The following is a 13,349-nucleotide window of genomic DNA, read 5'->3' on the forward strand; positions in this document are numbered from 1 at the left end:
TGGACATACACACTAAATAGCATCAGACTGAAAAACTGCTGAAATATGAAAGGCCACAATTGGTCTATCATTAAACTTGGATAAGTATTCAGATAAACAGAAAAACGAATGAAAATCCAGCAGCACATGGAAGCAGCAGCAGAATTTGCAAAACTAAATGAAAAAAACTTTACAGAATCAGAACAGCAAAGAAGGAAAAGTAATTGGAAAAGTACAAGCACAGCAGGAAATACAAATCACATGCAGACCAAAACCACACCTAGATCAAAACCTGACATTGGAATGGCTAAGGAGAGGTGAACTTAAACCTGAAGGCGACCTTGAAAATTACAGCACTACTACAGACAGAAGGTTTCACAGCCAGCACAGAATGGATACATACTTCATTAGGGGGTAACGTGCTGATGACAGAAGGCCTACATACAGAGATAAAATAAGATAACATTGCTCATCCACTGGAAGCTGTAGCACACTATATCACTGCTCCAGAAAGACACTGGGATCAGAACCCCGAGAACAGCAGAGAATGAAAAGGTTGTGATCGACTGGGATATTCCTATTTCAACTGATAAATTTGATGCAAGAAAACTGGAGATAGTGGCGAAGGAGAAAACCAAGAACGGTTAATAGAAGTGTCTGTACGAAATGACTATTAAGTACAGTGTATGAAGAAACAGAAGATCCTCAAGTATCAAAAGATGCAAAGACTAAGAAAAATGAGGCAGACAGATACAGAAATAGCTCTAATTATATTGGGTGCCAGCACCCTGGCTAAAAAAATTTCCTTCATACGTAGCCTGTATGTGTTACACCATATGAATCCCGGAAAGAAGAACTTTAGCACAAAGCAAGCATTAAAATGAGCTCACCCTGGCTTACAAGTGCAAACCAAATCCACTTGGAGATACTACCCCAGTGAGATATTAGAACGTTTCTCTGATTGAAGCAGTAGAGAGAGGCGTCTGTTGCACAGCTGCAGTGAAACTGCACCAGACTCTTCATGAGGCAAGGTTTGCAACCATGCAAAGTAGCACTGAGTAACCATAGGCACACTTCCAGCAATGCAATTTAAATTTAGTTCTACATGAAAACCCTTCCGAAATTGTGTGTACATTTTAAGATAGGGCTTCTCAACCCTGCCCCTTCAGGACACACCTAGCCAGCCAGGTTTTCAGTATATCCACAATGAACAGGCATACGATGGCTTTGCATAGAATGGAATCAGTGCATGCAAATCTACCTCATGCCTATTCTGTGGATATCCTGAAAACCTGGCTGGCTAGGTGTGTCCTGAGGACTGGGTTGAGAACCACTGTTTTAAGGTACAAGTAGCATATTGTTTCAATCTGATAGGTTTTAGAAGCAGGTGATAATAAGCGTAGCACTAAGTGTTTTGGAAGCTTTTCCTTAAGAACTATTGAGGGTGGAGAAGGGAATAGGTGTGAATTAACAGCTTACCCATTTCAGCATTTTATCTGGCTAAGAGCTGGTTATGAGGTCAACAGGCCAAGCTGATCTTCCCTAGTCTTATTCATTTTTCTTAAAATGTACAGCAATTAACCCCTGCCCCACCACCACAAAACAGATACAATGACAAAAAGCAAAGAAATTGAGTTATTACATCTTCTTCTCAACTTGCTCACACGTTTTCAAGTATTACAGAACATGCGGTATATAAGGCGATTGCCTCTCCTGAGGTCTCCCATTAACAGTTGATGAATAACCACAGGCGTGCGAGGAGATGTCCACGAAACGAAGACCAGGATTTAGGAAACCACCTCCAGTGCCAGATTTTCCTAGGCGCTGGAGTGTTGTCACTGCCATGCTGCATATCCAGGCCCGCCCCCTATCATGGCACTGTTTTTCCTGAGGCAAGGCCTGGGCTTTGCAGCAGCAGCTCCTTGCAGCAAATTCAGCATGGGGCCTGGGAGTTCTCATGCACAGATGGTATCCCGTCCCTTGCGTGGGTTTCCGGAGCAATGGAAAACCCGTTCAAGAGGAGGCAGAAGGGAGCAGGGCTGCCGCAAGGCCTATCCAAAGATACAAACACTCAAGCCCCATGATGAATTTGCTGCAAGGAGTTGCTGAGGCGAGGAGAATTGGGCAGATCCAGGTCCCTGAAACCTCCAGTGCCTCTCCCCCCCCAATAAGTACCCCCCTTTCACAAGTCTGTTCCAGATAACAGCTCTGAAGCAGACGCTCTGGGTTCATTACATCAGGGCACTACTTCCTGTCCCCAGGTGATGATTCCTGTAGCCCCCCTGCTGCTAGAACAGGACAGTAGCTCTGTGGAAGCACAGACACAGGGGGTGAACTGTAAAGAAACACTTTCTATTTCTTCCATGTCAGGAAAGCTTGTGAAATTGCACGTCCGCATACCCAACACCATTGCCACACTGTTATGCTTTGTTAGTTTGAACAATTACAGGTGTGCTTCACTTACAATTTGGTATCTTGCGCTTCCTTCTGCATGATCTCCATGATTATTTTACAAGCTGTCGAGCAGCCTTCTGGAGTAGAGTGTATCGTAATTGGCTTCTCAGCGGCACCAGCATTTTCCTTACGATGAATATCAATTCTTAAAAAAGAAAATCTTAGTAGCATAAATTTATGGAAACCAGTATGGAAAAATCAAATATGACAGCAGATGACTACCTCAAGGCCCACAGAAGTCTTCCCCTTTTGCAATACCTTCCTCCCCCTTCAGCCACTCCTATGTGTCTGTGTCTGTAATTACGAGCCTTCTCCTTACTCTCTTGCATGAAGAGGATCTTCTACCAGTGTCCAAGTCCTCCAAAACCTCTCTGGTCTCCAAAGAACGAGTCAACAGAATTTAAGATATCTTCTAGCCCCATTGCCTAGTCCATTTTCAGTCTGACAGACCCATGTTAAGTCTTCTGAAAATAGAATGGGATCTACCTCTGACATTTACCAGTGCCTTCTGCTCTGACTCTCTCCCCTCCACCTACAATTTATCTCTTTATTTTTAGATAGCGAAGACTTCTGCTCACTTTTCTAATTTAGTTCTCTTAATTAGAAAAACTATTTTAAGCCAACATGGCTATTAAAGGACTGATGAGCATCATGATACTGGGTTTCAAGAGCCAAGAACAGATCTGGATTTCAGCATATCAGAAATATGCAAACTGAATTCTTCATGAATACATGCTGCGGCTATCAATAAGACCAGATCTGTTTTCTGTCTACCAAGTACTGGAGTTGCTCACCCCTGGCATATGAGTACAAGCATATAAAATTCAACCTAAAGTCTTGATAAAACACCTCAAACTGTCAGAAAAGTCTTTTAAAATTCCTTAAAACTACTTTGGTTTTCCATTACATAAAGGTGGACAATTATTTCCTACAACAATTGACTTCTCTCGTGCATTCTCTCAGTGGGGCAGATGTAGCTGAGAAAGATTTTCAAGAAAGTGGAGATCAAAAGTCACTGTATGGGAGAAGGCCAAGTTCCAATGTGCTAATCCCAGGTACAGAAGTGAATATTTTAACATCTTTCAAGTTACTAAAGAACTGATGTGTAGAAGTGATACCCCCACCCTAACCAATGCATCCATTCTGCTTATGCTGCTGTTTTGCCTGCAGATGTTTCCTTTATCAAGCAAGAAAGCAGTGTAGGTTTTTATGTTCTTATGTGCCATATGACAGTCATTGCTATGAGTAAAAGCAGATCTGCCAGATTAGAATATACTCACTTATTTTCTACAGACAACTTGCAAATGATTTTTTAATCTGTGCCAACAAAAATTGTTTCCTGTTATATGTCCAAACATTCTTCTTTCTGGTGACCCAACCTTTTATTGATTATGCTCTTTCACAAAGAGACTTGCTTCCACATAAACCTTAAAATGCTCCATGGTAACAAAAAAAAAAAAAAAGATGAAGTTAAACCACTAAGGCCATAACATCAAGCTCTGATATGAGGAGATGTTGGTACACTTTTGCCTAACTTGCAGTTTCTGAATTAGACTGACATTTTGTGCTTCTTCCCTGCCTAATCCCAACATACACAAGTAGTGTCTGACAGTCTAGAGACCAAAGTCACCAATGCTTTCTCTACAGGAAAAAAAAAATAAGGGGAAAAAAAAAAGCTGACAAAAATCAGATAGTTTGTTAATTCTGATTTTGCAGAAAAGGGATCTGTAATCTGAGGCAGACTAAATGGGGAGAAAAGACAAGACAAGACTTACAAGAAGGGATAATGGTTGTGATAAATCATATTTAAAGGCTGAATCCATAAAGCTAAAGCCAGCTGGATTAAGCACATAAACTTACTTTGATTGCGTCTGTTTGGTTATATTTCTGATGGTTGCACCTTCTTTCCCAATAATGGCTCCGACAAACTGTGTTGGCACAAGCATGCGCAGGGGAACGTCGGATTGCTGCTTGGGCCTTGCCGTTGCACCAGGCGATCCTTGTCTAGGTTGACCCCTCTGTCCAAATCCGCGTCGGCCTTGTGGGTGCTGCTGGGTGGCCGGTTGGGTGGCCATCTCATCTGGGATATACGTGACTTTTAATGAGTAGTTTTCAAGCTGGTATCCGTTCAGTTTCTCAATTCCTCTATTTTTCAGGGGAAACACACAAAAAAAACACACCCACAAGGAATATCACCACTATAGACTTTTACACAATGAAAGTGTATCCAAGACATAACAACCTGCTCTTTAATGTACATACGGTTTTATAAGTAAAAAGAACACAATAAGTTTATCAGTTTATAGGTATTCAAGGTGCTCAAAAAGTAACACGTTTTCTCATGCGAGCCAGCAGGCATCTTGCATAAAGGTTTCTACAGTAACTGCTCTGAATTGCTAAAAACATTATAGGGCAGCAATACAGAACTTTCTAGTGGAAGAAATGCACAGGACACAGAAGGAAGTTTTACCTGTACAAATCTCAGTTTTCTAGCACTTGTAGGTTTCAGCCAGTCATGTGTTTCCCCAAAGCCAACTACCCGCTATATACTGCAGTTTTAAAATATATTTGCCAAGCAGTGGTGGCATATGGTCTGAATAAGCAAAATATCTTACTTCATTATGAAATTCTTCATGGTGCTTCCTGGTAATTGCCTGGCTGCTGTGCAAGCAGTAATACTGACTAGTATGCTTTACAATTTACATTAGATATTACCTAATCTAGTAGGAATTGTGTTGCACTGAATGGCATGAATTCTTACAAATACACAACATGTGCTTCCCCCTAACCTGTGAGGAATTCTCTGACCATCTTCTCACTGCCTGGTGCTGCTTCTGCCATCTCACACTTTGAACCACGAGGAGGGCCAGGCAGATCCTACCAGACTAGAAGGCCTTGCTGCAAAATGGCTGGAGCAGTGCCAGGCAGTTAGGCCATCGTGCAGTCACAAAGTATTTCACAGTGGCTTCACCGATGGGGGAATGTCAGACCCCTTCAGTAAGTCCCTGCCTCAGAATCACATGTTGCAAAAACAGGTTTATCCAGTGACAGGGATGCTCAGGAGAGAGCTGGGAAAGATCATAACTAGGAGAAGAAGGGCTGATCTGGAGAGGAGAGTTGGTGAAGGGCAATGGGAGCAAAAGGCAGGAAGATGGAAAGTGAATGAGATAAGAACATAAGAAATTGCCATGCTGGGTCAGACCAAGGGTCCCATCAAGCCCAGCATCCTGTTTCCAACAGAGGCCAAACCAGGCCACAAGAACCTGGCAATTACCCAAACACTAAGAAGATCCCATGCTACTGATACAATTAATCACTAACCAACCTCTTTCCCTTAGCAGTGGCCATTCCCTAAGTTAACTTGATTAATAGCAGTTACTGGACTTCTCCTCCAAGAACTTATCCAATCCTTTTTTAAACCCAGCAACACTAACTGCACCAACCACATCCTCTGGGAACAAATTCCAGAGCTTAATTGTGCGTTGAGTGAAAAAGAACTTTCTCCGATTAGACTTAAATGTGCTACTTGCTAACTTCATGGAATGCCCCCTAGTCATCCTATTATCCGAAAGTGTAAATAACTGATTCACATCTACTCGTTCAAGACCTCATGATTTTAAAGACCTCTATCATATCCCCCTCAGCCGTCTCTTCTCTAAGCTGAAAAGTCCTAACCTCTTCAGCCTTTCCTCATAGGGGAGTTGATCCATCCCCTTTATCAGTTTGATTGCCCTTCTCTGTCCTTTCTCCATCGCAACTATATATTTTTTGAGATGTGGCGACCAGAATTGTACACAGTACTCAAGGTGCAGTTTCACCATGGAGCAATACAGAAGCATTATGACATTTTCTGTTTTATTAACCATTCCCTTCCTAATAATTCCTAACATTCTGTTTGCTTTTTTGACTGCTGCAGCACACTGAGCCGACGATTTTAAAGTATTATCCACTATGATGCCTAGATCTTTTTCCTGGATGGTAGCTCCTAATATGGAACCTAACATCATGTAACTATCACAAGGGTTATTTTTCCCTATAAGCAACACCTTGCACTTGTCCACATTAAATTTCATCTGTCATTTGGATGCCCAATCTTCCAGTCTTGCAAGGTCCTCCTATAATGTATCACAATCCACTTGTGATTTAACTACTCTAAATAATTTTGTATCATCCGCAAATTTGATAACTTCACTCTTATTCCTTCCCAGATCATTTATAAATATATTGAAAAGCACCGGTCCAAGTACAGATCCTTGAGGCACTCCACTGTTTACCCTTTTCCACTGAGAAAATTGACCATTTAATCCTACTCTGTTTCCTGTCTTTTAACCAGTGTGTAATCCACGCAAGGACATCGCCTCCTATCCCATGACTAGTTTTCTTAGAAGCCTCTCATGAGGGACTTTGTCAAATGCCTTCTGAAAATCCAAATACACCACATCTACTGGTTCACCTTTATCTACATGTTTATTAACCCCCTTTAAAAAAAAAATGAAGCAGATTTGTTAGTCAAGACTTCCCTTGGGTAAATCCATACTGACTGTGTTCTATTAAACCATGTCTTTCTATATGCTCTACGATTTAGATCTTTAGAACACTTTCCACTATTTTTCCTGGCACTGAAGTCAGGCTTACTGGTCTATAGTTATCCGGATCACCCCGGAGCCCTTTTTAAATATTGGGGTTACATTGGCCACCCTCCAGTCTTCAGGTACAGTGGATGATTTTAATGATAGGTTACAAATTTTAACTAATAAATCAGAAATTTCATTTTTTAGTTCCTTCAGTACCCTAGGATGCATACCATCCAGTCCAGGTGATTTGCTAATCTTTAGTTTGTCAATCTGGCCTACTGCATCTTCCAGGTTCACAGTGATTTGGGGTTCAGCTCATCTGACTCATAACCGCTGAAAACCATCTCCAGAACTGGTACCTCCCCAACATCCTCATGGTGGAAAATGATATGAAGGGGTAAATTTATAGGCAAAGAAGCAGAAGACAGATGGGAGACTGAATAGAAATAAAGAAGTAGTGATGCATTAGAGCAGGGGTGCACAAATAGTGGGGCACTGTAAACAAGTTTCCAGGGGGTGCCAGCCGAGATAAAAAGGCACCTGTGACTGACAAAGGACAGGCTGGGAAGTGCCCACCTCCGTTGTCTGGGTCCAGTGCAGTGCCAGACTGTGGGGCGAGGCCCATGTGATGGATCCTATCCCACTGGCAGCTGAGCTGAGAAGTGCTACCTTCCCATTGTCTGTTCAGGCCTCACAGTATTAAAAACTAGCAAGAATGGCACTTTCTCTCCACTGATCTTGATGCACAAGATCAGTAATGATGAGTGACTGGCTTCTCACCAACAGTCATGAGGTGGCAGTGGCAGCGGATGAGAGAGGGAAGCTCAGAGACTGCCAGCAAAACAAAGAGGGGGCCTGACTTCAGTGTATGTATAAATGAGAACATGCTTGTGTGTGAGAGATGACTGGGTGCTTGCTTGGTGGTCTGTATGTATAAGAATGAATAGGTACCTGCATGGAGGTCTGTGTGTGAGAGAATCAATGGAAGTCTGTCTGGGGTGTGTGAGTGAATGAAATAGTGCCTGCTTGGGGGTCTGATTGAGAATGGGTGCCTGCCTGGGGGGGTGTCAGTGTGAGTGTGTGTGTGTAAGTAAAAGAGTGGGTGGCTGACTGAGGGTCTCTGTTTGAGAATGGGTGCATGCGTGTGTGTGTGTGCCTGTATAAGATAATGGGTGCCTGTCCGAGGGTCTGTGGTTGAGAATGGGTGCCTGCCTGGGGTTGTGTGTGTGAGAGAGAATGAAAGGGTGCCTCCCCTGGGGTGTGTGTGTGTGAGAGAGAATGAAAGGGTGCCTCCCCTGGGGTGTGTGTGTGTGAGAGAATGGATGGGTGCCTGCCTGGAGGTCTGTGTGCACGTGAGTATGAGTGAGTGTGCGCATGAGTGCAAACGGGTGCCTGCCTGTGTGTGTGTGTGTATATATATGTGAGGGAGCCTTTGAGAGTGAGAGCCTCTCTATAAGGGACTCTGGGGGAATAAGAGCGTGGGGGGGGGGGAAGAGGGTCTTAGAGAGCCTGTGTATGAGAGCATCCCACTCAATATGATACACACATCCCTTCTCCCTCCCCTACACATTTTATGAATTATTGTATTTCTTATATTATTATAATCTTGTAAACCGGTGTGATGGTTTGTCTGATACATCGGTATATAAACAACAATAAACTAAACTAAATGTATGTATGTGTGAGAGAGAATTAACATGCAAGTGTGTGTGTGAGAGAGAATACAGTTTGTGTGCCCCCAGTGATTGATTTATGATTTTGGTGCCCCTAGGTACTGTCACCCTTTGTCAGTCCTGTAACCTCCACCCCCAGGTTGGACATCAGGGAGCAGAAGGTCTAAGACACAGTCCCCTAGTTTCTTGTGGCAGCTCAGGGGAAGATCCAGTGGCAAACATTAAAAAATTCTGAAGCAAATAGGCAGACATTTCTATTTTTTTTACATTGCATTATAATATTAAATTAGTTACACCATAATTAGCATGTATTTAATTTTTATTGGGTGAACAAAAGATATTAAGAATCAGTACGAGGGAAGACCTCGGGAATGTGGAAAAGAAGGGAGGAGGTACAGGAATGGGGTAAGGAGAGTGAGAAGGAATGAGGACTAGGGGGATGAGAAGGATGGGAGAGAGTAAAGATTAGAAATCTGGAATAAGGAAGAGAGAGAGAGAGAGCGCGCGCGAGGGAGGTTCTTGGACTGAGGAAGGGGAGGAGTGAGCAGCAAGGGTTGGGGGAGTGGGTTCCAGGATCTGGAGAGAAGGGAGAGGTAGGAAAGGAGGAAAGTTTCAGGATCTGGGAGATAGAATCCAAAATCAAGGGCAGGAGGGTTTGAATTGCAGAGGGTGGGGAAGGGAGGTGGACAGTGTCTCTACCATACTCGAGTCCTGTTCCTCTTGTAGCCCCCCTCTAACATCCCACTCAATATGATACACACATCCCTTCTCCCTCCCCTACACATGAACACCGCCTCCTACCCTTGCTCCCCTCTCTCACACACAGACATACACCTCCAGCCGATCCCCCCTTTCATCCCCCACCCTCCCTTCTCACCCTTTAATGATCTCTACTCAGCTTCTCCTAATCTCCCCAAAATGATCCTCCTTTGCTCTGTCTGCTGCAGGCTCTCCTTTTCCCTGTATGATACCTGGAAGGGAGGCACTGGATCAGGAAGCAGAGGACTGTTCTCTGCTGAATCTCACTCAGCACAGCTGAAAGGCAGCAAATCTTTAGCCAGCCTGCGGCCCCCCTGCACAGGCCTAGTGTGCACCCCCCAGGTGCCTAATTCTCAACATTCGCAGGGTGACTGGAAATCAAGAGTTCCCAGCAGGGGCTTTTAAAAATCATTAGTTTTAATTATTGGGTGTTATTTGATGTGTCTGCTGTTTTGAAATATTTTATTGGTGCTTAGGAAATTTAAAAAAATGTATATGACTAATTAATAGATGTTTTGTGTGTCAGTTTCAAAATATGTATTTTTATTAATATGGTTTTATTCTTATAATTGATGCTTTATGTTTCTTGATTTCAATGTTTGTTTTATGAGAAATGATGGTTCTGTTTTTCCATTGTTACACACAGTCTGGCTTCAGTCTTTGTCTGCATATTGCTGGTTGTAATTTGTGATCCTTTATTCGATATTTGTTGAGGGTCTGTCTCTGCGCATGTGACCAAGGTGAGAGATTCTGCTAGCATGTAGTGTCTGTACAGATATATAGCAATTGGGTTTGTTTTGTTTCCCCAGTATGTGGTGTATTGGTATTCTAGGACCCAGTGTAATATTTACCTGTGCTTTTCACAGGTAGAGTTTGTGTTCTTTGAGTCCTTTGTGTTACTACCGTTACATTATGATAGGTTTGCTGTATAGATTTTGAGTGTCTTATTTGCTAAGTTTTGCGATAGTTCAAAATGGTTCTGGCAGTTGAAGGAGTTTGTGTACTATTTCTGTGAAACGCCTTAGTGGATGTGGTGTGTTATCTGTCTCTGTGTGTATCTGATTGCTTTTTTCAGTTACTTGAAGAGAATCAAAACTGGAATTTTGAGCTTCTGGCTGGCAGTGTGATTGCCTGTTATTTGACAAATGGTTTAACAGCCGATTGGTTGGTGAGAGAGTGACACCAGGCCAGGAATCCAGGTTGCCATTTTGTGTGTGTGTTTTGTATATGTATTTACATACACAGTGGCTTGCAGAAGTATTTGACCTCCTAAAATGTCAGCAGGTGTGTGTGGATTACAAATGACACTTATACAGATTGTTCCAGACAGGGCCGGTGCAAAGGGAAAAGGTGCCCTGGGCACCGTCTGCCTTCTGCCCCCCCCCCCCCCCCCCCAAGTTCACAACCCCGACTCCAACCTCTCGTGAGCGGCGGCAGCAAAGAGGAGGGGAGATACAAATCCCCACTCCTCTTTGCCACCACCGTTCAATGATTCCACATGGCTCGCGCCCCCTAATGGTTGGCGCCCTATGTCCAGACCTAGCGCTTCCGCTGGCCCTGGTTCCAGACAATATGTTTACTGCAAACAAGTACACAAAGTAAATTTTCAAAATCATAATTCATTATTTCTCTATTTTTTATAAAATAAAATTAAAAACTGAAAAATGCTGCTTGCATAAGTATTCAACCTCTTCAGACTAATCCTTGGTAGAACCACCGTTTGCTGCCAATAACAGCTTTAATTCTGTTGAGGTAAGTTTCTGTCAGCTTTGCGCACTGTTTGGGAGTGATTTTTGCCTTGCTTCCTGGCAGATTTGCTCCAGGTTGATGGTTGGCTGGTGCACCTCCACTCCAGTCTCAGCCACTGAACTCTGTAGCTCCTTCAAAGTGAGTGTTAGCCTCTCTGTGGCTTCCTCACAAGTCGTCTCCTTGCTCTAAATGCAGAGTTTTGACGGATGGCCTTGCCTAGGCAGTATCTGGGTGCTATGATGCAGCTTCCATTTCCTTACAATTGATCCAACAGTGCTCACTGGGATATCCAAGCACTTGGATATTATTCTGTAGCTTTTTCCTAGCCTCTATATGTCTATAACTATCTTTAATTTCCTTAAAATGCTCTTTGGTCTTCATTTTCACAGCTTTCCTTCAGATTCACAGTCTGACCAATGGTATTGGAATTGAGGTCGTTTATCTAGAAAAGCTGACTTTTTTTTGTTTTTAAATGATTCACAGGTAGAGACCAATTGTAAACCATTAGGTTTGCCTAATGTTGTAACTAATGCTATGCAGCTGTTGCAGAATGCTACTGTTCAATTGATTTCAGGTCATTCAATGCAGGAGCATATTTCCTCTGTGCTGGTTGACCTGCAAGAATTGAATATAAAGTTGATACAATTGTCTACAAATTGCTTTCTTAGAACACCCCTCCTGGATAAAAATGTGCTAATTAAAAGATATGATTCTGATTGAGCTTTACATTCTTCCATCTGATGCGCCAGACAAAACTTGGATCATTTCTTGTCACTGCTTGATCCTAGATGAACCTACTGTAAATGCAGGAAAGGCAACATTATTCTCTACTTTATATCTAGAGCCTAGGGAAACCCAGTTTTCCTGCAGGCTGTGAAGCAGTTTTTGCAAAATTGGTTTCACTCCATGAGGAATATCCAGGATATTGAGGCTTCACAGATATGGATCAGCTTTGGACGCTTTCAGGTCTAAGAGCAAATCTCCAAATTCTTGTAGCTTATAATTGTCAGATTTTTGGACGCTCTCAATTCTTTGGAAAACAGCATCTTCAATGACTTCAGGACTACCATAAGTATTGCTCAATTCTTCTCCACATCACTAGGCCTGCTGAGGGATTGTCTATGTGCACCGACCTTAACCTCTTCACACGTTCTGAGGACTCACCCCCAGGAAATTTCACTAACAGGTCCATTTCTTCATTTGCAATGACATTCAGATCTTTGATGACACTTTAGAATATAGATTTCCATGATCTGTAGTTCTCAGGACAGTCAAACTTATTGAGCCTTGAGTTGACAAGCTCACGATAGGCCATGTACTTGGCCAGATCTGATCTGTCTGATACTTCAGTTTTCAGGTGCTGAAGTGCTTGCAAGATGCCATTTGTGTGGCATGTCATTGGATTTCTTTCACTGCATCAGTTCTAGGTATTGATAGCGTGAGGCTGATCACGTGCATCCAATTTCTGTGGAGGACATGTGGCATATGTTCTTGTGGATAACACACAGTGATGCCTTGGCCCCAAATCCATAAAGGGTGCTGGGGTGTAAACCTAAAGCAGGATGTCTCTTTGCACATGTACCTTGATTGTGAGCATGTTGAGGTGCATTCATGCATATAGGGGCATGTGGATCATGGTGGGTGACAATTAACATCCATGAGAGTGTGTTGAACTGGTCTCTGTCAGGTACAGAGTTTACTTCACGGATAGGCTGAGTCATCTCAATATCTGGTATTTCATTTGGCTGTGGTGTGAGAATGAGTTGCCATGCTCAGAGGCAAGACAGTCTCTGGTACACTGAATAGGATCTTCTGAAAGAACCTGATTAATCTAGATGTTCCCACTTTTTTGTTCCACAGCAGCTTCAAGGCTCTTAGCATTGGCTTTTGCAGTTGCAGCCTCTCTCTCTTGATATAGCATGTCTAGCTTAGTATCTAGCTTGGTCTTCCTGCATTTGGCTGCTGCTGTAGCAACAATGTCAGCTGCTTTCTGTTCTTCTGCCTCCAACTCATCTTTCTTGCAGCTGCTCTACACTCTTCCTCTGATTCTGGCTTTCACTAGCTTTATAGCAGCTTTTTGTTTACTGAAAAAAAAAATATCACATTGACAATCATTGTCTGCTTCTGTGCGTGCTCTGGCGACAGCTGCACTTGCTGAGGA

At 42.9% G+C, this 13,349-nt stretch overlaps 1 protein-coding gene across 4 annotated transcripts in view; it reads right to left on the reverse strand.

Annotated features, from left to right (window-relative positions):
- IGF2BP3 (insulin like growth factor 2 mRNA binding protein 3) overlaps positions 1–13,349 on the reverse strand; it is a 355,866-nt gene that overhangs the window by 79,330 nt on the left and 263,187 nt on the right. For 2 of the 4 annotated variants that reach the window (XM_029589081.1, XM_029589084.1), the window contains exons 6-7: positions 4,294–4,578; positions 2,444–2,593 (exon numbers count right to left, since the gene is read on the reverse strand). In XM_029589081.1, the coding sequence (XP_029444941.1) occupies positions 2,444–2,593; positions 4,294–4,578 (435 nt within the window). The remainder of the gene's footprint in view (positions 1–2,443; positions 2,594–4,293; positions 4,579–13,349) is intronic. The other 2 variants (XM_029589083.1, XM_029589085.1) reach the window with 1 other exon arrangement.

This window comes from Rhinatrema bivittatum, chromosome 2 (assembly GCF_901001135.1).
Source record: "Rhinatrema bivittatum chromosome 2, aRhiBiv1.1, whole genome shotgun sequence".
In the NCBI taxonomy this organism is placed as follows: Eukaryota; Metazoa; Chordata; class Amphibia; order Gymnophiona; family Rhinatrematidae; genus Rhinatrema; species Rhinatrema bivittatum.